The 24873-nt window shown below is 58.0% G+C and overlaps 1 protein-coding gene across 1 annotated transcript; it reads left to right on the top strand.

Annotated features, from left to right (window-relative positions):
- Positions 1-2008: 2008 nt before the first annotated feature.
- Positions 2009-24472, top strand: FOXO6 (forkhead box O6). Its single transcript, XM_023221195.3, has 2 exons — positions 2009-2913; positions 22286-24472. The coding sequence occupies exons 1-2, from the start codon at positions 2500-2502 to the stop codon at positions 23561-23563; spliced, it is 1692 nt and encodes a 563-aa protein (XP_023076963.2). The 5' UTR covers positions 2009-2499; the 3' UTR covers positions 23564-24472.
- The last annotated feature ends 401 nt before the right edge of the window (positions 24473-24873 follow it).

The raw sequence follows: 24873 nt of genomic DNA, 5'->3' as shown, positions 1-24873 counted from the left end.
CCCCCAGCAAAGGATCCTCCCAGCACTGGCATGGCCCTCAGCAGGCCCCTGTCTCACAGCTCAGAGCTGGGCCAGGGCTGCAGACTGCCAGGAGGCTTGCTCGGTGTCCAGGGTCCCTTAGGCGGGCAGCTCCCAGTGTGGACTCCCTAGGCATAGAGGGCATATGAGTGATGTGGTGGTGGGGAGGTGGATTCAGCAATGATTTCAGGCTCCTTGTGACTCTAAGCAGAACTACCTGCAGGATGTGTGTATGTGTATGGATGGTGGCGGGGGTGTCATCAGCCAGCACTTGCCATGTCCAGCCTTGCCTTGTGATGTGACTCAGGCAGATGCCATGCCAGACATCTGCAAGCGAGACCTGCTTCCACCTTGGGGGATGAGGCCCCACCCATCCTCCAGCCCCACTCCTACCCTCACCCTTGGCCCTGCTCCTCATGTCCTAAACTGGAAGGAAGAAATTTTTGAGAAAGGGGGCCATCTCCCATGGCCTGGGCTCAGCCCTCCCACTGCCCAGAGACCTTTGCATCTCCGGCCTCCCCAGGAGCAAGGTACTGGCTGGTAAAGAAGTCAGGAGCTTGAGATTCCAGTCCTGACCATGCCACTAGGGCAAGTCACCTGCCCATTCTGGGCCTCAGTTTCCTGATTGGCGTAATAGGAATATTGTGCTACAGGGGCACAAGGTGTTGCTGGCAGCTCAATCAGCGGTCTGGGCAAGCAGAGAACAAAAAGTGTTTGGAATTGAGGCTAGAGAAGGTGTCAGGGTTAAGTTGACGTTTGCACGGAGCTTTGAAGAGTGGGAGAATCTCTGATGAGGGCCTTGCGGAGGGGAAATGATGTTCTAGGCAGAGGGGATAAATACCCTGAGCAAAGGCCAGCAGGTGCAGTGGTGACTGGGAAACCTAGCTCAGCAGCCTGTAGGATGAGGCCACGGACTGATCAACCTCTCAGCTAGCCTCGCCCTTCTGAGCTCATGTGATGATCTGATTAGCATCTGACTCCTGAGTAGTCTATGCAGCAGGGGACTTCATTTGTTTCAGTTGCTGCTCTCACTGTAGCGCCCTGGACAGTGCCTGGTGCGTCAGAGGTGCTCAATAAATATCCAGGAACTGAATAAGAAGCTACTCCCCAAACACTGTGAACTTTAGACAAGTACTTGTTCCAACAACCGTAGTAAGAACCTCCCACAGACTCTAAAAGAATGGTTTGCAAAGTGTGGTCTCTCATGCACCACTCGGGAGCTGGTTAGAAATACAAAGTCTGGGGCCCCAACCCATTCCTGCTGAATCAGAAACTCTGGAGCTGGGGTCCAACAGTGTTAACAAGCTCTAGGGGATGATTCTGCTCTGTGTTAAACTTTGAGAACTGGAGCTCTAAAACTATGCCCACAGGCACCATGAAGAACATGTTTGCGGAGGGAGGAGCGAGAATTGTGGCAAAGCCTGGTCTAGAACCCAAGTATTCTTGACCCATTCTTTTTCACCAGCCCAGTCCAGGGCACAAAGAAGAGTAGAGTTCGAGCATCCTCCCTGTCAGGTTCCTGGAACGGAGACTTGAGAACGTCAGGGGTCTAGAAACAAAGGGCGGGGCAGTCCTCTCCGGAGTAGAAGGCGGGGCCAGTGCCCTGAGCCCCGCCCATCCCGTTGCCCCGGGAAACCCCGGGTTGTAACAATAACCGGTGACGCGCTTCTGGGAGGGATCCTGTTGAGTCCATGGGCGGGACAGTCCAGTCGCGGACCAATGGGAGGGTTAAGGCCCCGCCCCCTAGGCCCCCCTCCGCGCCGAGCAGGGGGCGGGGTCGCGCCAGCAGCTCCGCCCCTGCTCCGTAGGCGGCGCTGTTGCTTGTAGGGGCTGCGGCGGGGTCGCCCCGAGCTGGGAGCTCCGCGCCCGGTCTCCCAGCCCGCGGGCGGGGCACCTGGGCTGGCTGAGGATTCCGCGGCCGCAGGCGAAACGCCCCGCCCCCTCCCGCGCCGGGCCCGCCCCCTCCCCGTCCCCCGCCCATCCCGAGGTGCAGCCGGCGCTGAGCGCGGCAGGCGCGGGAGCTGGCGCTGGAGCCGGAGCGGCGGCGGCGGCGGCATTCACCGGGCGGCGGCGGCGCGGGCTCCGGCACCGGCTCGGGCTCCGGCATGGTGCAATCCGGCCTCGTCCCGGGAGAGCGGGGCCCGTGTGCAGGGCCGGCGCCCGGGGAGCGGCAGCAGCGGCTGTGGCGGTGGTGGCTGCAGGCGCAGGCAGGCGGCAGGTGCTAGAAACGGGGCTGGGCGAGGTGTGTGCCCGCTGGGCTCCCGGGCCGCCGCCCCCTCACTGCCCCGGTCTTTCCCTCCCTTCGTGCTCCCCAGCGCGTCCAGCCCCCTGCCTCCGCGCCTCGGCCCATGGCGCCCCGCGGCTGAGACAGCGCCGCCAGGGACCCCTCCCGCGGGCCTCCCCGGGGCGTGCAGATCCCAGAGCCGCCCGCCCACCCTCCGCGAAGCCTCCCTCCCCTCCTCGCCCGAGCCGGGCGGGACCATGGCTGCGAAGCTGCGAGCGCATCAGGTGGACGTGGACCCGGACTTCGCGCCGCAGAGCCGGCCGCGCTCGTGTACCTGGCCCCTGCCGCAGCCTGACTTGGCCGGCGACGAGGACGGAGCGCTGGGCGCAGGGGTGGCCGAGGGCGCCGAGGACTGCGGGCCGGAGCGCCGGGCTACGGCCCCGGCGATGGCCCCAGCGCCGCCCCTGGGCGCGGAGGTCGGACCGCTGCGGAAAGCGAAGAGCTCTCGGCGGAACGCGTGGGGGAACCTGTCCTACGCCGACCTCATCACCAAAGCCATCGAGAGCGCCCCGGACAAGCGGCTCACGCTCTCGCAGATCTACGACTGGATGGTCCGTTACGTGCCCTACTTCAAGGATAAAGGCGACAGCAACAGCTCGGCCGGCTGGAAGGTGGGGGCGTCCGACTGGGGAGGGGGCTGGGGACGCCGACTGGGGCTTCCAGGGGCTGCTAGGTGTGCTGGGCTGCAGGCGGGCAGTCAGGAGGAGGGCTCTTTGGCACCCCCCGGGGTCACAGAGTGTGCGCCCAGGGCGTGGGGCCGGCCAGCGGACGGGCGGGGGCGTACTGGGAGCAGCTGTGTGTGTGCTCCATTGCGGGGAGGGATGCGGGGTGGGAGGTCTGGTGGGGTGACAAGGGACTGCCACTTTGAGGTGTCCCCGAGGAATGTCCCCACCCTGTCCTTGGGGGCACAGCAGAGGAACCCATTCCCAGTCCGTGGACATTGGGGACCCTCCTCCTCCCCCGAGTCTGCTTTGTGTGACTCTTGTTTTACCCTTTTCACCAGGGCACCCTTCTGAGAGCGCTGGAATAATGACTTGGGGCCAATGCCGGCTTTCCCTCCCAAATCTCTATCATTGCCCTTCCTGGAGCTGTCCCCAGGGTGAGGAGTGTGACCATGGGCCCACAGTTCTTCTTGTGGTGCCAGAGTTTACCCTAGGGCACCAGCCAGCCCGGAGTGGGGAACTCGGCAGGTGACCTGAGATCTGAGTTCTCCATGGGGTGGCTGCTGCCCCCCCTTACCTAGATCAGGATGGGTGTCACTGGTGATGGCCCCTGCTGGTGTGAGGGCAGGGTGTTGCGAGCTGGGGATCTGTCCATACCCACCCAGGATGCTTTTTTCCACTTCCCTGGCTGTCGGAGCCCAGATCCATTTAGGGGCTGGGGGAGGGGCAGGGTACCCCAGGGAGGCCTCAGTGCCAGCCAGTGGAAAGCGGGGAGCCATCTTAGGAGGGGACAGGGGCTTGTTTGGATTGTGGCCTCTCGACCCAGCTCCTCCCCTGGCCATCTTGTTGGAGAGTGGGGATAGTCTATGCCTTTGGGGGAGAAGAGGCTGGAGGGGTACCTGTGCCTAGGAGGTGAGCTGTCAGCCTCCCTATGGAAGGGGTGGCCTCTGTGAGGGAGGCATGCCTATATCAAGGGAGGGGCTGTGCCCTGTGGTGCCTGCAAGCTGGGTCAGAGGAAGGAGGTGTGCCAGTGGAGGAGGGGAGACTTGTGGGCATGAACAGCTCTAGATCTCTAGATACCCAGGGGCAGCATTGTAGAGCCAGGGTATCCTGACCTGGGAGCCCACAGCTCTCAGGGTTAGTGCTGGCAGCTTCTGTCCCTCACTAGCCACTATGGAGTAGGAACACAGGCAGGAGGAGTAGACCTGGGTCTCTTTCTGCATCTCCTCTCCCATCCCCTTGGGCTCAGCCCCCACCAGAACACATTTCTCCCAAGTGTGTCCTGCACTTGGGAATTGTTCCTACCTCCTTGCTCCCCTTGCCTGGCCTACTCCTCCCTGGAGATGTATTCAGTGTCCTCAAGGGTACAGAGTTCAGATGCCTCCTCCAGGAAGCCTTCCCTAACCCTTTTTAGCTAGCTTAGGACTCCCCGTTCTCTGGCCCTCTCCCTGCTGGTAGCGGGTTTTAGTCATTTGTGTTCTGTCTCATTTCCCCTCTCTACCCTGCTTTTGGAAGACAGTGGCAGTGTCAGAGCCATTCTGTGCCCACAGCACCCAGCATACAGTCATGACACCAAGAAGCCATGAGTGTGTGTCTAGTGAAAGAGCAGGGAACTGAGTGGATGGCGCAGGATGCTGAGGCAGAGGACAGTACATTGGGTCAGAGTGGTCGGGAGGGCTTCTTGCAGGAGGTGTAGCTCCAGCTCAGCTTGCGCATCAGGCAGCATGGGGAAAGATGGGAAGAGGAAACATGAGGCTAGAAGTCAGGAGAGAACTGCAGTTCATTGAAGGTCCTGGGGCCAAGCACTGTGAGAGGCACCTTTACACATCTGCCTTTAATGCTCTCAACAGTCCCTGAGGTGGTTTTACTGTGACCAAATGGTCTCCCTCCAGGGTCCCCAAAGCCAGCATTGGCCCCAAGTACAAGGAAGGCCCTGAGGCCTGTATTTAGGAGTGAACTGGTCACACAGTTAGTAGATGGGAAAGCTGGAATCCAGCCTACATGTTTCTCCCTCCAGGGTCCCCAAGCACCTCTGGAACACTGTTCTGCTGGCAGCTGGGGGTGGGAGGGGCACATTGAAGGCTTTTGAATATAGGGAGGTATAAATCCTAAAACATGATTGAGAATATGCTTCGAGATAGTTTAGACCCATGAGTTCATTTCTCAGACTGTGAGACTGAAGCCCTGGAAGGGGATAGGAGTCTTTCCAGGGCATCACTGAGCAGCAGGCTTTGGATGAGGGCCCAGGCCTCCTGCCTGCCCATTGGATGCGGTTTCCACTGCACCACACTGCTAGGGACACACCGATTGTCCCTGTGCCTGGGCTCCCAGTCGTGGGCTGGGCATTGGAGAGGGAGCCTCAGACGTGGGCTCCTGACCTAGGTTTTGGCAGAGACCACCCAGGCACTGGAAAGGGGCCTGCCCCATGCTGTGCCCTTCTATCTCACCCTTTACTCAGCTCCCCACGGAGCCTACTTCCCCACTTATTCCTGGAGCTTCCTGCACGGTGCCCTTCCCCATTCCCAGTCATTTACTCCAGAGGCCTGGTGAAAAAGCCATCCCAACTCCCAGCCAGGCTCAGGTTGACAGACAGATTCACCTCAGGTGCCAGGCCTGGGACCAGGGCCCACTATTCTCTCCTTATTCCCCTCCCCTACAAACATACTGCAGTTGAATCCCTGGGGTGTACCAAACCCTGTGTTAGATGGGGCGGGGACCAAAGGAGAAGGCATTAATTGGATCTATTTCAGAATAATCAGGACTTAGCCAGTTCCACACCCAGGCCTTGTGTTTTGTAGATAGGAAAGGCTGGGGATGGGGGTAGGGGTTCAGGGAAGGGGAGTTAGATACCCTGGGGGAGCCAGGGAGGTCCTTACAGAGGAGGTGGCACTTGGTCTGCACTGCCTTCATTGGGGAGGGGAGAATTTGGGAGATAGTCTTCCAGGAAGTATTGACTGCATTCCCAAAGGCAGGGAGGTGAAATTGTGCATGTCTGATTTGGGGACAGTTTGGGTGTGCCAGGCTCAAACCAAGGGTGTCCGGGCACGACAGGAAGGTGGCATGGGAATGGTGGAATGGACCAGATCAGGAAGGGATGACATGCTTGGCCTTTTCCCTGTGGTCATATCTATGATGCAGGGAGGTAGCTGAGTGGTGCAGGACAGGAATTGGAGAAGACAAGACCAGCAGCAGGCTTGGGACACCCAGACCATGCTGAGGCCTAGAGAGGCTGGGCTCATTGCTGGGGACCCAACCAAAGGGGCTAGTTGTGTTCCCCACCAGGCCTAGGATGAGGGCTTGGATAGGCGGTCCCTCTACAGTGTCCCAACACTGTGAATATCCAGGTAGAGCCTCCCACTTTCTCTCAGATACTCCAGTCTCACTTTCCCTTGGCCCTGGACTCCTCTGGGAAGCCTTTCAGGCTGCTCTGAGTTCTGGCACACCTTCCACTTAGCGCCCCTGGAGTTGTTCTGCCTGCTTTTGTGTTTCCTGGCTGCCAGCTCCATTGGGAGCTCCCAGGCCAGGCCTGGGCACCTCCCATTCCTGTCCCCAGAAGGAGCACACTGGATGGGAACTTCCCTTCTCTCCCAGGGGCTGGGGCAGCCTGGCTGATGAGAGGTGGGATTAGGAGGGGTGGCACCACCCCCATCTGGCCCAGTAAGTTCCAGGTGGGGTGGGGCTGGAAGAGAGGGACTGATCTGAGAGGCTGGGGGCAGGATCCTGCTACAGCCCAAGCAGTGGCTGTCAGCTGAAGCCACCCCCTACTCTCCCCCCAGCCTGCTCCAGCAGGGCTCCCTCCTCCTCCTTTGTCCTCCGGGGATCCCCAGCCCCAAGGGCTGATGGGGGTGCGGGAGGAGGCGGTGTGAGCCCCGGTTGGGGGGTGTCCTCACCCCCCTCACTGCATGAGCGGGGGGCTGGCAGCTGCCCGCCTCCTGGGCACGAGCCCGTGCCAGCCGCTCCTGGCACAGTTGCTGGCACGCCCGGCAGACTCCCACGGCCACCTGCTCACACCCACCCACGAGCGCTGGCGCGCTTCGGGCCCTTCCGGCTTCCCGGGCCTCCCGGCGCCCCTCCCCCGCCGCCGTGCCCAGCCCCCCCACCCCACTCTGCTCCCCGCGGACCCCCTCTCTCCCTTCCGGCCCCACAGCGGCAGCCCCCGCCACACCCCGCGCAACTTAGGGAGCTGAGGAGGCGGGGCTCAGGGAGGCCCCTGGGGCAGCCACGCGGCGGGAGAGGAGGGGGCCGGGAGGCAGACAGACCGACAGACAGGGTGAGGGCCCCGCCTGCCACCTGGCGCCGCTCCAGCGGGACGATGGCGGGCAGCGCCGTGCCAGGCGGTAATTGCAGACAGACTAATTTAAAGAGATGAGACGGTTATTTTTAACTCGCGTTAAGGTAATGAACGGCGCGGGGGGTTTGCGGGTTCGAAAGTTCAGCGCCCCCAACCCCCACTTTCTGCGGGTCTGGGGGGGGGCCCCTCTTTGCAAGCCCTGAGGGCTCCAGCCAAGGGATTGACTAAAGGGAGCTGACTAGCCAAGGGACTGACTAGGTTGAGGAACTGGAGAGGCCCTGCCAGAGGGGCGGGGGGCTAAGGGGCCGGGACAGAGGCACCCGCTGGTCCAGAGCACTCCCATCAGACCCTCACCACCACCCAGGCGGGCTGGCATCCCTGTGTTCCAGGTGGGGAAGTGACTTGCCCTGAGGTCGCTACCTGCGAAGTGGTGGGCCTGGGAACTGGACCCCAAGCTCACGCTTTTTCTGTGCCATTGGGTAGGATTGAGGTGGGGTAGGGGCTGGAGGGAAGGGCGTGTTTTGGACTCTGAAAGGACCTTCCCTGTCTGAGTGGCAGCTAGTGGTGACCACCACATGGGGTGTAAGAGTTGAGGGGTAGTCAAGTACTGAGTGGGATGTGGGTGTATCAGCTACAGCAGGGGGAGCCCCTTCCTCACCTCAGTTTCCCTTACCTCCTAGCAGACTCACTAGATCCCCTTCCCAACCCTAGTTTACCAGGAGTGGGGGGTGCCTGGGAAACAGGAGAGGGTGGGGCTGGACTTGCCTATGCATTGGTGCCTCCTCCCTCACCTTCCAATCAGACTTGAGTTCTCCAAAGAGCTGCAGAGTCCTGGAACCCAGTCTCTGCACCCCTGACTCCTCCCCAACTCAACCCCCTCTGACACACTCCCAGCAACTAGAAACTCACCATCTCTGGGATTGCCCATTTTGTTGCTAGACAAGTCTTTCTTTTTTTTTTTTTTTTTTTTTCCTGAGACAAGGTCTCTCTCTGTCACCCAGGCTGGGGTGCAGTGGCAGAGATCACTGCAGCCTCGACCTCCTGGGCTCAAGTGATCCTCCCACCTCCACCTCCTGAGTAGCTGGACCATGGGCACAGGCCATGCCACCTAGGCTAATTAAAAAAAAGTGTTTTGTAGAGACAGGGGTCTTCCCTATGTTGTCCGGGCTGGTCCTGAACTTCTGGGTTCAAGGGATCCACCTGCCTCAGCCTCCCAAAGTGCTGGGATTACATGGTGGTGTGAGCCACCATGCCTGGCTGCTAGATGAGTCTTAAAAGCTTTTAGGACTTATTTCCTTCTCCCCAGCAGTGCCCCATCCCCTTTCAGCGTCACACAGAGTGTCCTAGTCCAGCCCTTTGGTGTCATTTGGAGTCAGCTGTGGAGTGAGGAGTAGGTGAGGGGCTGGACAGAACCTCTACCTGTAGGGAACCTGATTCATTGCATGTGTGAGTTGGAGCAAACCCCTCTCCCATTCTGGTTCTCAGTGTTCTCATCTGTGTCCAAAGGGCCTTAACACAGTCTTTTTCGGTTCAGTGCCATAACTTACAAGCTCACTGGTTCTTGGAGCCATGAGGGGTTCATTGGACAGAGGGCACATAGTACTGAGAGGACTTCTCCCAGGTGGACACATGTGAGTACAGGTGTGGGACTTGGGACTCCTGTTTAAAGATGCCTGTCCTGTCTGTGGCAGTACCCAGGTGGCAAATATGCTCTGGGTACAATGAAAGGAGTGTTTATGGCAGTTCCAGCTGGCCCCCAAAGCAGGCAGATGGGGGTTCAGGGTGTTGGATGGGCATGAGCTCAGGCTCTGGGGCCTGGGTAGGGTTCTTAGGGGGACAGCTGGATCTGGAGCACCCCCCTTCTCCTGGCACCCTGGTTACCATAGAAACCAACTCCTGTTTGGGAGGGTTTGGCTGTTTGCTGCCTCTCCCCACCCCCCAACCCATATGTGGAGGTGGGAGGGGGGCCAGGTGGCGTGTGGGGGAGGGGCCTCCCACACCCTCCCCCAAGGGCCTCCCTCTTTGCAGAGAGAAACCTTTCTGGTCTGTAAGTGGGGGTGCTTCTTATGGAAAGGAGAAAGAGAGGTAAGATAATTAATATCTGGGTGCTAGGCAGTCAGCTGGGCAGTTCACATACATTCTCTCATTTCATCCTCCCTGGATCCCGCTAGGTACACATTAATAACCCCATTGTGCAGTTGAGGAAATGGAGGCCCAGAAAAATGAGGTCATTTGGCCAAGGCAGCATAGCGGAGCCTGGATTTAGCTGCAGACTCGTCTGTCTCTGCCACATTTCTGCATCTCCCCATGCTGGTGCTGTCAGCTCTACACGCCAGCCAGCCCTCCTGCCCCCAGGCTCTCCTGCTCCAGAACCCTCCTGGGCTCCTTGGTTCACCTGAAAGTCAACCAAATCCAAACTGCTCTGCTGGGACCCATAGGCCCTCAGCCTACCTTGTCCAGGCCCTGCCCTTTCTCCCACTTTTCCTGCTTCCTCTGATCTCAGGTCGCCCTGGCATCTCCACCTTCACACATGACACTGGAATTCTCAACCCACGCCCACTGCCATTGTCACACAGTCACCAAGACACCTATTGATTCTCCTTGGCTGACCCCTCGGGATACCCCTCAGAAACTAAGTAGGGTCTTGGGTGGTTTGAACAAAGCCCTACCTTCCAGGTGATTCTGGAACCCAAGACTTCTGATTGAGAATTCCTGCCTCAAGTCCTTAGTTGTTTGCAAACCTAGCTGATGATCAGAGTCACCTAGAAGCTTTCTGACAACACAGGCTTCCAGTCCCCAGCTCAGATCCTCTATATTGGGGTGAGCTCTGGAATCTGTGTATGGCTGGTGACAGGTCATTCTGAACCAATACCTTAGAGGGTGGCTTCTTGGCCTCCTGTCTGTCCCCCTGTCTCTTCCTCCCAGCATGGACCAGCTTCTTCTTCAAGCAGGCTGCCCAGGTTGAGGCTACACCCCTCTTCCTCACTCCTTTTGGGTCCTCCAGAGATCTGAACCCCATGTAGTCAGCACCCAGGGACTGGACCACCACATCACCATCATGCAGCCACCCCATGGCTTAGAAATCACACTGTATAGGACATGGATGAAGAGAATGGAGCCACAGCCAGGGCTGATATGCTTTGCTACTAGGAGCCTTTGCTGCAAGAGAGAGGGAGGGCTGCCCTGGGCTCCTGCAGTCCCTTGGCAAGGGGACAGAGAGCCCAGGGCAGCCCCCGGGGGCAAGGCCAGAGTCGGTGTGGTTGTAAATACTCAGGAAGCCTCTCTGGAACTGGAATGGTGAATAAACTAAACGTCACAGCCCCTGCTGTCAGAGAGCAGAGAAGAGGGAGAGAAGAGGAGAGAAGAGGGGCATGTGTATAGCTGCTTAATCCAGTCCCCGGGCCTTAGTAGGACACTCAAGGCCTGGCCATCAGCCCTAGTCTACCTCTCCAGCCACCCTCCCATCTTCTGACCCTTGCCTTAGCCATACTAAACTATTCTAGCTCAGGATTCAACTTGCCGTATGCCATTATGTACATTCTTTCATTTAATTTCCCAGCAACCCTGTGAAGCTGGTAGAGTTACTTTCCCCATTTTGCAGGTAAGGGAACAAGAATGAGAAAAGTAAGCAGCTTGAACAGGACCCTACTCTAAGTGGCAGAAACGAAACTCTCCAGAGCTAACTCCACCCTAGCCCAGGGCTCTGACCTTCCTCCCCTCTGCCCCTTCCCCTCCCAGTCATTGTCTCTCTGCTATCCCTTGGAGTTTAGCCCTCAGGCTTTTGGCCTGGGGAATGGCCCTGGGGTCCCTGGCTCCCTGGCTCCCATTCCCAGATAGAGAGCTCCCTGAAGGTGGGGGCAGACGAGCCTGATGTTCCCCTCGTCTGCAGACCCCAGGGCTGAGGCAGCTCCCTCCATTCCCTGTGATCCAGGGCTACATCCACTGGGTACCTATTATGCAGGGCTGCTGGATGGGGACTGGACTGGCTCCTTGACCTTGAGATCCCAGCCTGCAGGGGTCAAGCTAGGGAGATAAAATGAGGACACTGACTCTGATGCAGGGTAAGATCTGCTCAGGGTCATGATGGAAGGCCAGATAATGAGCTGAGTGTTTGGAGGTAGAAGAGAGGAAGGGAGACAAAGCAGACAAAGAAGGTCAAGGCCTCAGGACTGTGTGGGGAGCCCTTGAGGGTCTGGCTGTGCTTATGTGGGGCCCAGCAGGCGTTGAAGATGGGAAAGCAAGTGAGTGGCCTTGAAGAGCATCCCAGGCTCTGGGCTTCTCAATGTGATTTCTCCATGGGAATGACATGGGCAGAGGTCACTCAAGGGTGCTGTGGGGAGTGAACAGGAGAGAGAGGCTGGCCCAGGCACCCAGTGTGGGCCTGCTACTGGGGTCCTGGGGAGAAAATGAGCCTGAGATAGGGCAGAGGCCCAAAGAGTCCCAGATGCCAGGCCTAACATAGGCAGCACCCCTTGGTGCCTTGAGAATCCCTTAGGTGAGGCCAAGCCATGTGGTTAGGAGTCTTGGAGGCAAACAGGCAGGCAGAGCCTAGCTCTACTTACCCTCTGTGTAGCCTTGGGCAACTGAGCCTCAGTTTCTTCCTCTACAAAATAGGATAATAATAGGGTCCTTCCTCTAATGCCTCCCTTTCCTGTCCCTGAGACCGAGGTGTCAGATATTCAGATGTCCAAGCTCCCTCCTGCCCTTAGTTGGGCCTGTTGCTTTCTAGCCTCCTGAGCCTTCCCCATAGCCTTGGACGACAAGCAGGGCAGGTTTTAGGCACCCCATTTCCTTTTTTTTTTTTTTTGAGACGGAGTCTCACACTCTGTCCCCCAGGTTGGAGTGCAGTAGCACCTGATCTCGGCTCACTGCAACCTCCACCTCCCGGGTTCATGCCATTCTCCTGCCTCAGCCTCCGGAGTAGCTGGGACTATAGGTGTGCGCCACCACGCCCGAGTAATGTTTTGTATTTTTAGTAGAGACGGGGTTTCACCTTGTTAGCCAGAAGAGTCTCGATCTCCCGACCTCGTAATCGGCCTGCCTCAGCCTCCCAAAGTGCTAGGATTACAGGCATGAGCCACTGTGCCCGGCAGGCACCCCATTTTCACAGATGAAGGAAATGTATTGTTCAAAGTCACCCTTGAACCCAGGACTGCCCTCCCCTGGACATTGGCTCCTCTTTGCCCCACTGGCAAGCTGTGTGACCTTGGGCATGGCCCTTCTCTCTTCAGCTCTGAGTTCCCCTCCCCCAACACTCTGGGAAGCTGTGAAGCCTCTTGCTTCTCTCTCCTGTCCCCTCCCTCTGTCCTCAGCTGGCCTCCTCCTCCTCCTCCTCTTGTAACCTGAGCTGGGGCCCTGGGGGAAGGGGCTTGCCCTCTTCCTGAGGCACCTGCCAGCTGAACAGATGTGCAGAGATGGAGGGCCCCGGGAAGGGATTGAGGGCTCTTAGCCTGACAAGGCTGGGGCTGGGGCTGGGGCTGGGGGAGGCAGTGCTCAGCACACCCTACCCTGGCCTCTGGCCTCTGCCCCTAGGGCTTACTCTGAGCACTTGTTCATTTTCCAGTGGACATTTGAGTGCTCCAACATGTCCTGCAAGGACCTCTCAGTCTCTAAGAGAAGACAAATGGCAGATGAGGGCTGGTGCCCCGGTCTGGGTGGGCCACCCTGGGCTCCTGGAGCCCCTTGGCATGGGGACAGAGGGCCAAGGGCGGCCCCTGGGGGCAAGGCTAGTGTCTGTGCGGGTGGCCGTGCCCCTGGGAGAGCAGATGGTTCTCTTGGCACCATGCCCACTCTTCCTTTTTCTCCCCCAGGAGCCAGCCTGCAGGGCTGGGGCACAGCTGCTGGGCCCTCCCCAGAGCTGGGCTCAGGGCAGGGCTGGGTGAGGTCACTGCAGCTGCTCCCAGGGCCTGGGGCAGGGGAGTGGGGAAGTGCTGCCTGCAGAGGGAGGGAGGGGCTGAGACTGAGAGGGGAGATGGAAAAGTCTGAATGCTTTGCATTTAGGAGTTCTTTTTAATCCTGAATGAAGGAGGGTCTGTGAAGGGGTTGCTGAACTAGTATGGACAGTCCCCTTGCCCCTACCCCAGGCTCACCCTGGAGCTTCTGCTTGGCTTTGGCTCCTCTCTGGAGGTCTCTCAGGGCAGGAGAAAGAGCAAGCGCCCTGGGTGTAAATTCCTGCACCACCACTTACACTGTGCGACCCTGGACAAGTCAGTTTGTCTCTTGGAGCCTCAGTTTCTCATCTGTAAAATGGGGACAATAAACCAACTAGAGGGTTATTACAAAAATTCAATGAGATAATTTTCAAGCGGCAGCACAGGGCATGGCATGTGGTCAATGTCTTGGAAGCAGTAGTCCTTCCCCCCTCACTGCCTCACTTTCCCAAGGAGGCAGGAAGTACTGAGGACAAAAGGGAGGTGGCAGAGGCAGCAGGAGCTGCAGGAGAAAGCAGCGGGGAGGAGGGTCAGACAGGACCCTGGTAGAGGGTGGGCAAGCCTTGGAGCTCTGGCCTGAGATTTTGCTGAACAGAAACTACACAGAAAAGTCAGGCCTGAGCAGCTCGTGGCTACTGACTTCTCGTGAGCCAAGGATTGCCCCACAGAGTTCGAGTAGGGAGGCCGGCTCAGACACCACTTTACTCTGGTTTGCTGTTAGATCTCTGCAGGAGCACCGAGGTGGGAGCATCTGTCTTTGGGGCTTGCATAGGGGATGAGGAAGGTGCCACAGAGCTGGCCTTGATGGAGGAACAGGAACTGGTAGAGCAGAGAGAGGGACAAGAGTAAAGGGAATAGTGTGCAAAGGCACAGGGATGGGGATATCCAAGGTGGCTGGAGGACATCAGAGGGCTCTTTAGTACCAGCCTGGGACTGGACCCAAGCCCACAGGTGAAAGGAAGAATGGGCATTGGAGCAGTGTGAGGTTGGACTTCCGTTGGTTTATTTGCTGCCCAGCCTGGGTGTGTGGGCTCTGCTTTCTCTGGGGGGGTGCCAGAGCCTCATGCCTTGCTTTGGATATTGGTTCCTCCTGGCCCCAGGCTGCCCACTCTGGGATCCACTGCTGATCCTGAGCCCACTCACCTGGAGACATCTGTGCCCCCATGGCCCCCACCTGCCCTTCTATCCCTTCTCCACTGCAGACTCTAGTGCCGAGGATTTGCACATGGCCTCAGGTCCCTGGCATTGTCCAGGTCACCTCTTTTGCCAGGAAGAGGCCTGGACTGAGAACCTGAACTTCATCCCAGATGGCAGGGCAAGTGACTCTTAGGGAGTCTGTGGCTCTGTCTGACCCAGGTGTGTGTTCCTAGGCCAGGCTGGGGCCCCAGAGTTGGGTGGGGGCAAGGGGTGGGATGGGGAGGCTCCTGGGGCTCTGAGACAGGGATGGGATGACATTCTTGACATGTGGGGTCTCATCCAGGCCCCATGTGTCCCTGTGGGTGGTGGGATTGTTATTCCCATTATAGTGGAGGCCACTATCACATGGATGAAGTTAGGATTCTGTCCCCTGTCTTTCACCTCTCCATAGGCAGGAAGGAAGGCCAGGAGGGAAGGAGGAAATGGGAATCATAGAGGGGATCAGAGCCCTCACCACAGCCCCACAGGTGGTCACTGCAGTAACAGGTACTGGGTCATTGTCCCCATCAGGTAGTCGGGATCAGTCTCCTGCGGGAGGGGCTGGGCTGAGCCTTTGACTGTGATACAATCTGGACAGGCATCCACACCTGACCTTGAGCTTGGGCTGCGATGGGTGGACACAAGACCCAGGGCCGCATTTGGAGGATCCTGAAAGACCCCAGGTACCAGGGAGGCCAGGAGGTAGCACAGAGTCAGTGGTAGGTGGGGGCACGGTCCTTGTCTCCTGTCTCTGATGAAAGCTAGGAGAGCCTGGGCTTGAGTGTCAAGGTGGAGGTGGCCACTGGGGTCGATAGCAGAGCAGAGTGTCCCCTGCCACATTAGGGGTAGGTGTGGGAAGCGCCCTGGCTTTGGAATCCAGCAGCCCTAAGACCCAAGCCTGGCTTCATGATTTCCCAGCTTTGTGGCCTCAGGAGTCATTTAACCCACCTGAGCTTCCGTTTACCCCCTTTGTAAAATCGCAGTACCTACTCACAGGATGGTTATCAGGATTAAAGGGGCCTAGCCTATGTTGGGCATGTAGTAGGTGGGTGCCCTTCTCTGGCTTCAGCATTTGAAGCACATGCCAGTGGTGTGTGAGAGCTGGCTTGCACTGGTTCATGAGGGCTGATCATACACACTTCTTCCCAATTCTGCACTCAGTGACGTCATGTGGCAGCTTAAAATTGGCCATGATGTGAGTATCCATACCACAGAAAGCAGCAAAAGCTACAAATCAAATCAGGTGGGGTTTTTGGTTTTTTTTTTTAACTTCCAGAAGAACTGGTGGTTAAACATTTGCCAGCACACCACTAAATGTGCCCCAGAAAAGGTAACTTCCCCCAGTCCCACTGCCCAGGATCAGAAGAAGATGGCACAGAGATGGCCAGGCGAGTTGGCTCACACTATAATCCCAGCACTTTGGGAGACCGAGGCGGGAAGATCACCTGAGGTCGGGAGTTCGAGACCAATGTGGGCAACATAAGAAAACCTCCTCTCTACAAAAAATATAAAAATTTAGCCGAGTGTGGTGGCGCACACCTGTGGTCCTGGCTAGTTGGGAGGGTAGGGTGGGAGGATCACTTGAGCCCAGGAGGTCAAGGGTACTGTGAGCTATAATTGTGCCACTGCACTCCAGCCTGGGTGACAGAGGGAGACCCTGGCTCTAAATACATAAATAAATAAATACCCTGGCAAGAAAGAAAGAAAAGAAAAGAAAAAAAAGAACCTGGCTCAAAGTAAAATAAATAAAGAAGGAAGAAGATGGTACAGCAACCATGAGTCCAGGTCCCAGAATCCAACCTGTGGGCCCTCGGTAGCCACAGTGGGGACAGAACAGGAAGCAGGGCAATAGTGGAGCTCTGGCTTGGCCAAGCAGCCTAGAATTCACAGTCCATGGCCCCTTCTGGGCCTCAAGAAATTGGATGGTTATAGCACCAGGCAGCCCTGGTAGGCGGGGGACAGCAAATGAGGGGACCTCTCTTTTCTCTACACTCTCCTTTGGCCCCCGGAGATCTGGCAGGCCCTGGCTGGAGACATAAGATTAGATGAGGTTGAGCTGTCGGAGAATGAAGCTGTGTTGGGAGGAGAAATGAGGTTGTACCGGAAGATAAACGAGGTTGTACTGTCAGGGAATGAGGTGGTACTTGGAGGCAAGGTGAGGCTGCATTATTAGATAAATGAGGTTGTACTGTCAGGGGATGAAGTGTACTTGTAGTAGAGATGACGTTCTGCTGGATCAGTCGGCTTGCTCCGTCAGAGAACACAGCCACACCACAGGAGGAAGGAAAGTGTCCGACTCAGAGGATAAATGAGGGTGTCTTGCTGGATAAATGAGGGGGCCCGTCAGGTGAATGGAGTGGTGTTAGCAAATGAGGTTGTACTTGCTGGATAAATGGGACTGGTGTGCTGGATAAATGGGGTTGTGCTGTCAGGTGAATGCATTACTGCTCGTGGGTGAAGGGCATCCTGGGAATAGATGAGGGTGTCCTGCTGGATAGATGAGCTGCCACCACCAAATGGATCAGACCCTGTCCATGAGGGAGGCACTGTCAGCAAGGACGAGGTTATTCTGTTCCCAATGGGGCTCCTGGAGTGTCTTCTGACCCAGGGGAGACCTTGATGTGTGCCAGCCCTGGGTTATCCAAGTCTCTCTGGGGAGCAGGATGGGGGGCCTGGGAAGGGCAGGCAGCTGCATTGTGCATCCTGGGACCTCTCCTTCACCCCCAACGGATGCCCTACCCCTCTCCCTGGCACCCCTCAGTGGGTCAGACTGCTGCGGACATTCTCACCCCACTGCCTGCTTCTCATCCTGCCTGTGTCTTCTTTCTGCCCAGTTTGGAAAAGCCCCTATTCTGTGCCAGTCACTCTGCCCAGTCTCATTTAATCTCCCTACAACACAGTATTACTCCGCCTTGCACACACTTTCTCTTATTCATTCATCCATTTATTCATCTGACAAACATTTAAGTGTCTAGTATGTACCAAACACAGGAAGTACAGTTAAAAAAAAAAAAAAGGATAAAAATCACCGCCCTCATGAAGCTTACATTCTAATATAAAGACAGGATAAATAATGTATTTAGAATGTGAAAATGCTTTAGAAAAACGTACGGCAGGATCAGGGGGCCAAGAAATTCCAGGGAAGAGGAACAGTTTTTAAGAGAGGTGAGGATGGGCCCCGTTCCAAAAGGTGACATCTGAACAAAGACTGGAAGGAGAGGAGAGATCTCTGTGGAATCTGGGGGCAGGCGGGACCATGCCTGGCAGGTTTGAGGATGGGAGGGAGGGATGGAGCGGGGCACCTGCATGGTCACTGTGGGTCTTATGGGCCATGGCAAGGCCTTTGTTCCTCACTCTGAGTGAGATGGAGGGTGTCGGACGGATCTGGGCAGGAATGGACGTGATCTTGGTTATTTGAAGGGTCACCCTGGCTGCTGTGTAGCGTGCTATAGGGAGGTGAGAGAGGGAGCAGGGAGCCATTTGAGGAATGGAGCATGAAAGCATCTTGCCCCAGGGTCATAGCACTCATGGGTGATGGGGCTGAAACTGGAATCCAGTTCCAATGCTACAGCTGATGTGCTTTGCCCTACTCTAGCCTCCTCCCTGGTGGGAGAATCCTTGGGGTGCTGGGCTCCCTGGCCCAGGTTCTGAGGGAGAACAGGGTAGGCATGAGATATAACCCACTGTCCCTTCCCTCTGCCCCCAGATGGTCTCCCTTGGGCCCTGAATCAGGTAGGTCCTGACTCCCCTAGCAACATGCTCCAGGTCTGGATGTAGATGTGGGAGGCATGAGGCCCCAGAAGCTGTGCCCAGCTCTGGGCACCAGGGGAGCCCAGGCATGCCAGGGCTGTGGCTATGGTGGTGGGTTGCTAGGCGACTCTAAGAGGGAGCCCTGGTTACTGCTGCCTGGCAGAGGCATCTCCCTCCTCTGTCTCTTTCACCTCCTCCATGGCCTCTGGCCTCCCAGGAGGCCTTGTGGTGTGAGCCAGAGCTGTGATCAGTGCTTGCCACTGGATCTGGCAGGGAGCTCTGATTGGTACCAGGTGGCTGGGCCCTGAGGAGCCAGACTGGGCTGCAGGGCCTGAGCTTCTCTCATGGGGCACAGCCCTGGAGCACACCTGGTTCAGAGCCCAGCTCAGCAGTCAGAGGCCTAGGTCCTCACTCAGCTCTGAGCCACCTTGTCTGACCCTGAGCAAGGCATGGCATCCCTCTGTGCCTTGACGACCCCATCCATCTGGCCTGCAGAATCCTCCCCAGGAGCTTCATTTTCTGTGAAGAAGGGTGCTGAGTGTGCGGGGATCCAAGTACTCCTGTCCCCACCCCCGATGGCTTGAGTGTGTAATGCTCAAGTTTTACACTAAATCTCATTTACAGAAAGAGTTCCACTATTTAAGAAAAATGTTTGAAAACCTCTGGACTGAATGATTCTAAGGATTTTCAGTGCCAAACTGAAAAGGTCCCCAGAGTACAACTTGCCCATCTCCTTAGTTTATAGTTCAGGACACTGAGGCCCCCAAAGAAGGAGAAACTTCGTCTAGGTCAGGTTTGGTAGTGGGAAGAACACTGGGTTGGGGGTCAGGAGGCCTGGGCTCACATCCCTGCTCTGCCACCAGGTCTTGGACAGCCTTGGGCAAGTCCTTTCTTTCCCCTGGGATGGGCCAGCCATGGTTTCAGGCTGAGGCCTGAGCTCCAGGGGTACCTGGCTGGATATGGGACAGAGCAGGGAAGGATGCAAACCTTCAGAGGCCTGGAGCTTGTCTTGGTGGTAATTCTAAAACATGTGAATAACGTGTATAAAGAAAATGTGAATGGATTATGAAGTATATGCAAAATTTCCTTGAATTCTAAAAAGGAAGCTTAGACTTGCAGGAAATTTTGGCCTGTGCAGCATGCCCCCAGACTTCCCCTGCTGCCAGCTTCTAGGGACGGTTTACATGGAAAGTTTGAGGAGCACTGGAATACTGGCTTCCTAAGATTCTTTGGGATTCTCAGATGTGTTTCTGTCTTCCATGGCAGAATGTGATGTCCTTTAGACTTAGAATAAGACCAACCTGTAATTCCAGCACTTTGGGAGGCCGAGGCAGGGGGATCATCTGAGGTCAGGAGTTCAAGACCAGTCTGGTCAACATGGTGAAACCGCGCCTCTACTAAAAATACAAAAATCAGCCGGGCAGCAGTGGCACGTACCTGTACTTCCAGCTACTTGGGATGCTGAGGCTGGAGAATCACTTGAGTCTGGGAGGCAGAGGTTGCAGTGAGCTGAGATCACGCCACTGTACTCCAGTCTGGGCTATGGAATGAAACCCTGTCTCAACAAAACAAAACAAAAGACCAACCTGAAATCAATACCTGGCACAGCACTTAAGCTGTGTGACCTTGGCAACTCACTTAACATCTCTGAGCTTCACTCTCCGGTTATGAGATAGGGATCACAATCCCTGACTTGTATGGAGTTCAACTAATGATTACATTAGATAAAGTACTTAGAGTACCCAGGGCTGAATGGGCAAGTGCTGGCTAGGTGCTGGTACCTGGTACTGTCCTTCCTCCAGGACATAATGACATTGATAAAGAGGTGTTGCCTGAGTGACCTCCAGATGGAGAAATGGGGAGGTGGGAGATGGAGCCTCTTGTAAGCCAGACAGTCCTATGGGGGAGGAGAACTGAGGCCTCCTAGGAGCCTGAACACAGGTATGGGGGAGGGGCTCAGGAGCCAGGTGCTGGGGTGGGAACAGGAAGGGGGTATCTACTTGAGGGAGCACTGCTCCCTAGGGGCCCAGCTCCCCTCCCCTCAGGGTCTCAGGAGAAGCAGGCAGGGCAAGGCTGGCAAGTCCCAGCTGTTGCCTTCAAAGGCCAGAAAGTGCCAGAGACAGGGAGCCTGGGGCCCTGAGGAGTCAGGTCAGTGCCTGGAGCTGGGGGTGAGGGGTTGGAGGGTACCCTGGGCAGCAGGAAGGACCCCTCCTCCCGGAGACTGGTGGGAATGAGGCAGGAGGGAGAGCCTCACAGAGCAGTAGCTGGAGGTGTGAGTGTGGCTGGGTGGATTCACAGGTTAAGAGCAGGTCCATGAGTTGGGCAGAGCTGGAGTGGTACCTGGCATCGTTGCCTAGCTGTGGGGCCATGGGAAGTTACATCATGCCTCTGGGCCTCCGGTCCCCAGTGTATGAAATTGGAGAATGCCATCTTCCCAGAGTTGGTGCCCAGCACAGTTGCATACAAGATATGATGTTAAAGAGATGGAAACAGCAGGTCTGTTGGGGGAACTAAGGAGTGAGATCTTCTGGCCAGAGTGAGGATATAACCTACGTTTATCAGCACCTGGTGTGCAAACCGAGACTGCGCCACTGCACTCCAGCCTGGGTGACAGAGTGAGACTCCATCTCAAAAAAAAAAAAAAAAAAAAAAGAAAGAAAAGGAAAAGAAGACACAGGAAGAGAGTGTATGTAATGTGCATTACATTCATGCACATGTAATGATCATACAGCCTTACGCGGTAGTTACTGAATGTAGCTCACTTTTTCAGAGTAGTTCACTGAGGCTCACAGAAACTGAGTAAACATCCCATGGTCACATAGCTAGGCAGCCAAAGAGCCAGGCATCCTGTCCCGCCCTCTGATACCCAAGCCCCTGCTGTTTCCATAGCAGTACCTAGACCAGGAGGTTGAGGCCACCAGGTGGGAGGCCCCAGAGGTGGGGTGCGGCAGGCCCAGCAGAAGTTCTACTCCAGATTCCAGTGGGGCCAGTGGACTCCCTGCCTTCTTCTGTCCTCACAACAGGCCTGGCAAAAGCAGGCAGTGACATGGGAAGCACTGGAGACTGGCACAGCAGAATTAAAAAGAGGATGTATGCAGAGATGGCAGAGGTGAAGCCCACGGAGGAACTGAGGGACAGCAGAAAAGGCCACCTTGGGCAAGCCACTTCCTCTCTGTGAGCCTAGGTCTTCTGGTGTGTGAACAGGGACTTTGCCACACACTTTGTGGGGATTTTTTGAAGGCTCCACCAGGAAGGGACTTGGAGGGCAGGCAGGTGGGTCAGGAGAAGAGGGCAGGATGCAGTCCAAAGGGCAGGCAGGAGAGCCGGGCTGGCCTGAAGGTGAGCACTGAAGAGGCTGCGGTCTCTGTGGCAAAAGGATGTCTTTTGAGGGACCTGCTGGAATCCAAGCCCTCTGGAGTTCACAGCAGCTCAGAGGAGTTGGGGTGATACCTCTGAAAAGTCTCAGGCCTGGACCCACCTTGGGGACCCCCAGCCTACTCTGTTTCCCCTGGCCAGGCCCTCCCAGCAAAGGGTTAACAGTCTTCTCTACCTGCAGTTGCATTTTAAAGACACGAAATTAAAGCAGGTAATTTATTCTCCCCACACACGAAAGAGCAATTAGTTCTAAACAGGGCTTAATCAGTCACCGCGAGATTGATTTCTGGAGCCCTGGGTTTTCGGGCTCCTGGCGCCATGCCAGGCTGGGGAGGGAGGGGGGCGGACAAATGAGCCGCAGCGGCATAAGCCCTTACGTAATCTGCTGGGGGCCCTGGCAGCCTGGTTAGCCCCGCGTGGGTCTTGGCTGAGCTGGTGAGAGGGGGTCCTGCTCCCTGCTGCAGGCCCCCTGCAGGCTCAGAGTAGCCCACAGGGTTGGTCATGCCCCCAGGGAAAGGCTAAGACCAAAGCTCTGGCCCCACCTTCTGGGCAGTCTCTGTGTGGGAGTGGGGAGGGATGGCGGTGTGGCTCTGGGGCAGAGGCTGGGTACTCTGGGTTTGTCCAACCCGGTACTTACACCTGTCCCCTCCCTCTCCCAACCCCCTTACCTCATCTTCATCCCTGGCTCCCCCCTCCTTCTACACTCTCTTATCTTCCCCCTCTTCTTTCCATCACGTCCTCTCTTCCCCATGGCCTCCTCACCCCCCACTCCCACCCGCGTCCTTGTCTCTGGCCACAGAACTCCATCCGACACAACCTGTCGCTGCACACCCGCTTCATCCGCGTGCAGAACGAGGGCACGGGCAAGAGTTCGTGGTGGATGCTGAACCCCGAGGGCGGAAAGACAGGCAAGACCCCGCGGCGCAGGGCCGTGTCCATGGACAACGGGGCCAAGTTCCTGCGCATCAAGGGCAAGGCGAGCAAGAAGAAGCAGCTGCAGGCGCCGGAGCGAAGCCCGGACGACAGCTCTCCGGGCGCGCCCGCCCCGGGGCCGGTGCCTGCCGCAGCCAAGTGGGCCGCCAGCCCCGCCTCGCACGCCAGCGACGACTACGAGGCTTGGGCCGACTTCCGCGGCAGCGGGAGACCCCTGCTCGGGGAGGCGGCCGAACTGGAGGACGACGAGGCCCTGGAGGCCCTGGCGCCATCGTCGCCGCTCATGTACCCGAGTCCCGCCAGCGCGCTGTCGCCGGCGCTAGGCGCGCGCTGTCCGGGTGAGCTGCCCCGCCTGGCCGAGCTGGGAGGCCCGCTGGGCCTGCACGGCGGCGGCGGCGGCGGCGGCGGCGCGGGGCTGCCCGAGGGTCTGCTGGACGGCGCGCAGGACGCGTACGGGCCGCGGGCCCGCACCGGGACGCCAGCCTACTTCGGCGGCTGCAAGGGCGGCGCTTACGGCGGGGGCGGGGGATTCGGGCCGCCGGCGATGGGTGCACTGCGCCGCCTGCCCATGCAGACCATCCAGGAGAACAAGCAGGCCAGCTTCGCGCCGGCCGCCGCGCCCTTCCGCTCCGGGGCGCTGCCCGCGCTGCTGCCGCCGCCGCCGCCCGCGCCCAGGCCCGGCCCGGTGCTGGGCGCGCCCGGGGAGCTGGCGCTGGCTGGCGCGGCCGCCGCCTACCCTGGCAAGGGGACGGCCCCATACGCGCCGCCCGCGCCCTCGCGCAGTGCCTTAGCCCACCCCATCAGCCTTATGACGCTGCCCGGCGAGGCGGGCGCCGCGGGTCTGGCACCGCCCGGCCACCCCGCCGCCTTCGGGGGCCCGCCCGGCGGCCTCCTGCTGGACGCGCTACCCGGGCCCTACGCGGCCGCCGCCGCCGGGCCGCTGGGCGCCGCGCCCGACCGCTTCCCGGCCGACCTGGACCTCGACATGTTCAGCGGGAGCCTCGAGTGCGACGTGGAGTCCATCATTCTCAACGACTTCATGGACAGCGACGAAATGGACTTCAACTTCGATTCGGCCCTGCCTCCGCCGCCGCCTGGCCTGGCCGGGGCCCCGCCCCCCAACCAGAGCTGGGTGCCGGGCTGAGGGCCGCCTCCCAACCCCGGGCGCCCCGTCCCATCCCCAAGGGGCCTCTGTCTTCCCATCCCGATTCCCGGGTCCCCGCCCCCGACTCCAGCTCCCCAGGAGGCGGCCCCAGCCCAGCTAGAGACCCCTCTCGGAGGCCGGCCGCCGGGGAAGGGGAGGGAGGGGCCGGGGCACCCCACTGCTCCTGCCCACACTCCTGAGATCCACCCCCTCCTCCTGGGCAGGAAGCCTGGGAGAGGAGGCTGAATTCCAGGCTGGCCGGGAGTAGGGAGGAGCGGGGTGGGCCGCCTAGTGTGGACGGTGGTCGGGAAAGTCAACTAGGAGATGGGCCAGGGAGCGTTTACAAATCTTCAGTTTCATTTGCGGAGCCCTAGCCGTGACCCCGCGCCCACCCCAAACATGAATCTGATTCCCACTTGACACACTTTCCCACTGGTCTTAGTCTCACCCACCCGAAGCCAGCAACCCTCTGCTGAAAACTCACACCTACCTAAATCCATCCACCCTGAGCAGCCCTCCACCCCCAAATCGCCCTCCAACGACCGCCACCCCCACAGTTCAGTCTCCCCCTCCCATCCCCGCCGGCCCTCTCTTCTCCCCTCCCCTGTCGGAGTCAGTCCCTCTCTTCAACCGCCCCCACCCCTCAGTACCGGTCTCAGCTTCTCCAGCGGGCCTCAGCCCCGTCCACCCCCAACCCCGACGCCCCTTTCTCCGCGCCAGTTCTGGCCCTTCTCCCATATTTATAAGTGTCCGGCCGGGGCGGGCGGTGGGCGCGGCGTCCCCGGCGCGTATCGTAGGCAGTGTACTGTGGCCGTGCCGTCAGAGTGTGCGTGTGCGTGTGTGCCGTGTCGAGGCTGTGTAGAGTGCATTGTACAGCATATTTTCATGAATAAAATTGTTTTAAATATTTCCCGCGCCTTGGGTTAGCGGGAGGGGAGTGGTGGCAGAGGATAATTGACAGGGAACTTGGGGCAGGAGGAGGGTTCCTGTGCCTGAGTCACTATTGTGGCTTTGTGTCTGGGTACTCGTCAGCCTTTGCTAAACTAATGCTCCTCTGCCCAGCGCATATTGGTTAGGCGCCTACCGAGTCCCCCGTGCTGAAGATGTGCTTCGTCGAGCTCTGCACCTGTTTCTGTGAACATGTGCATGCACGAAGTTTTGGCCCAGGAAAATGCGTCCTACATAAGCCTCAGAGATTGGGAGAGGGTGCACAAATATTTACTGAGAACCTTTAGTGCCAGGCTCTGTGTTGGGCACGATTTTTGTTCCCGTTGTACAGATGAGAAAACAAGGTCAGAGAAAATAACTTG

The sequence above is a fragment of the Piliocolobus tephrosceles genome, chromosome 1 (genome assembly GCF_002776525.5).
Source record: "Piliocolobus tephrosceles isolate RC106 chromosome 1, ASM277652v3, whole genome shotgun sequence".
NCBI classification, from domain to species: domain Eukaryota; kingdom Metazoa; phylum Chordata; class Mammalia; order Primates; family Cercopithecidae; genus Piliocolobus; species Piliocolobus tephrosceles.
This window is presented reverse-complemented; position numbering and strand designations above follow the sequence as displayed.

Bases quoted from the DNA above. Each gene is read 5' to 3' on its own strand.
- FOXO6 (XM_023221195.3), top strand. From the start codon at position 2,500: ATGGCTGCGAAGCTGCGAGCGCATCAGGTGGACGTGGACCCGGACTTC. The intron at 2,914-22,285 runs GTGGGGGCGTCC...CTCTGGCCACAG, and splicing joins ACAGCTCGGCCGGCTGGAAG to AACTCCATCCGACACAACCT.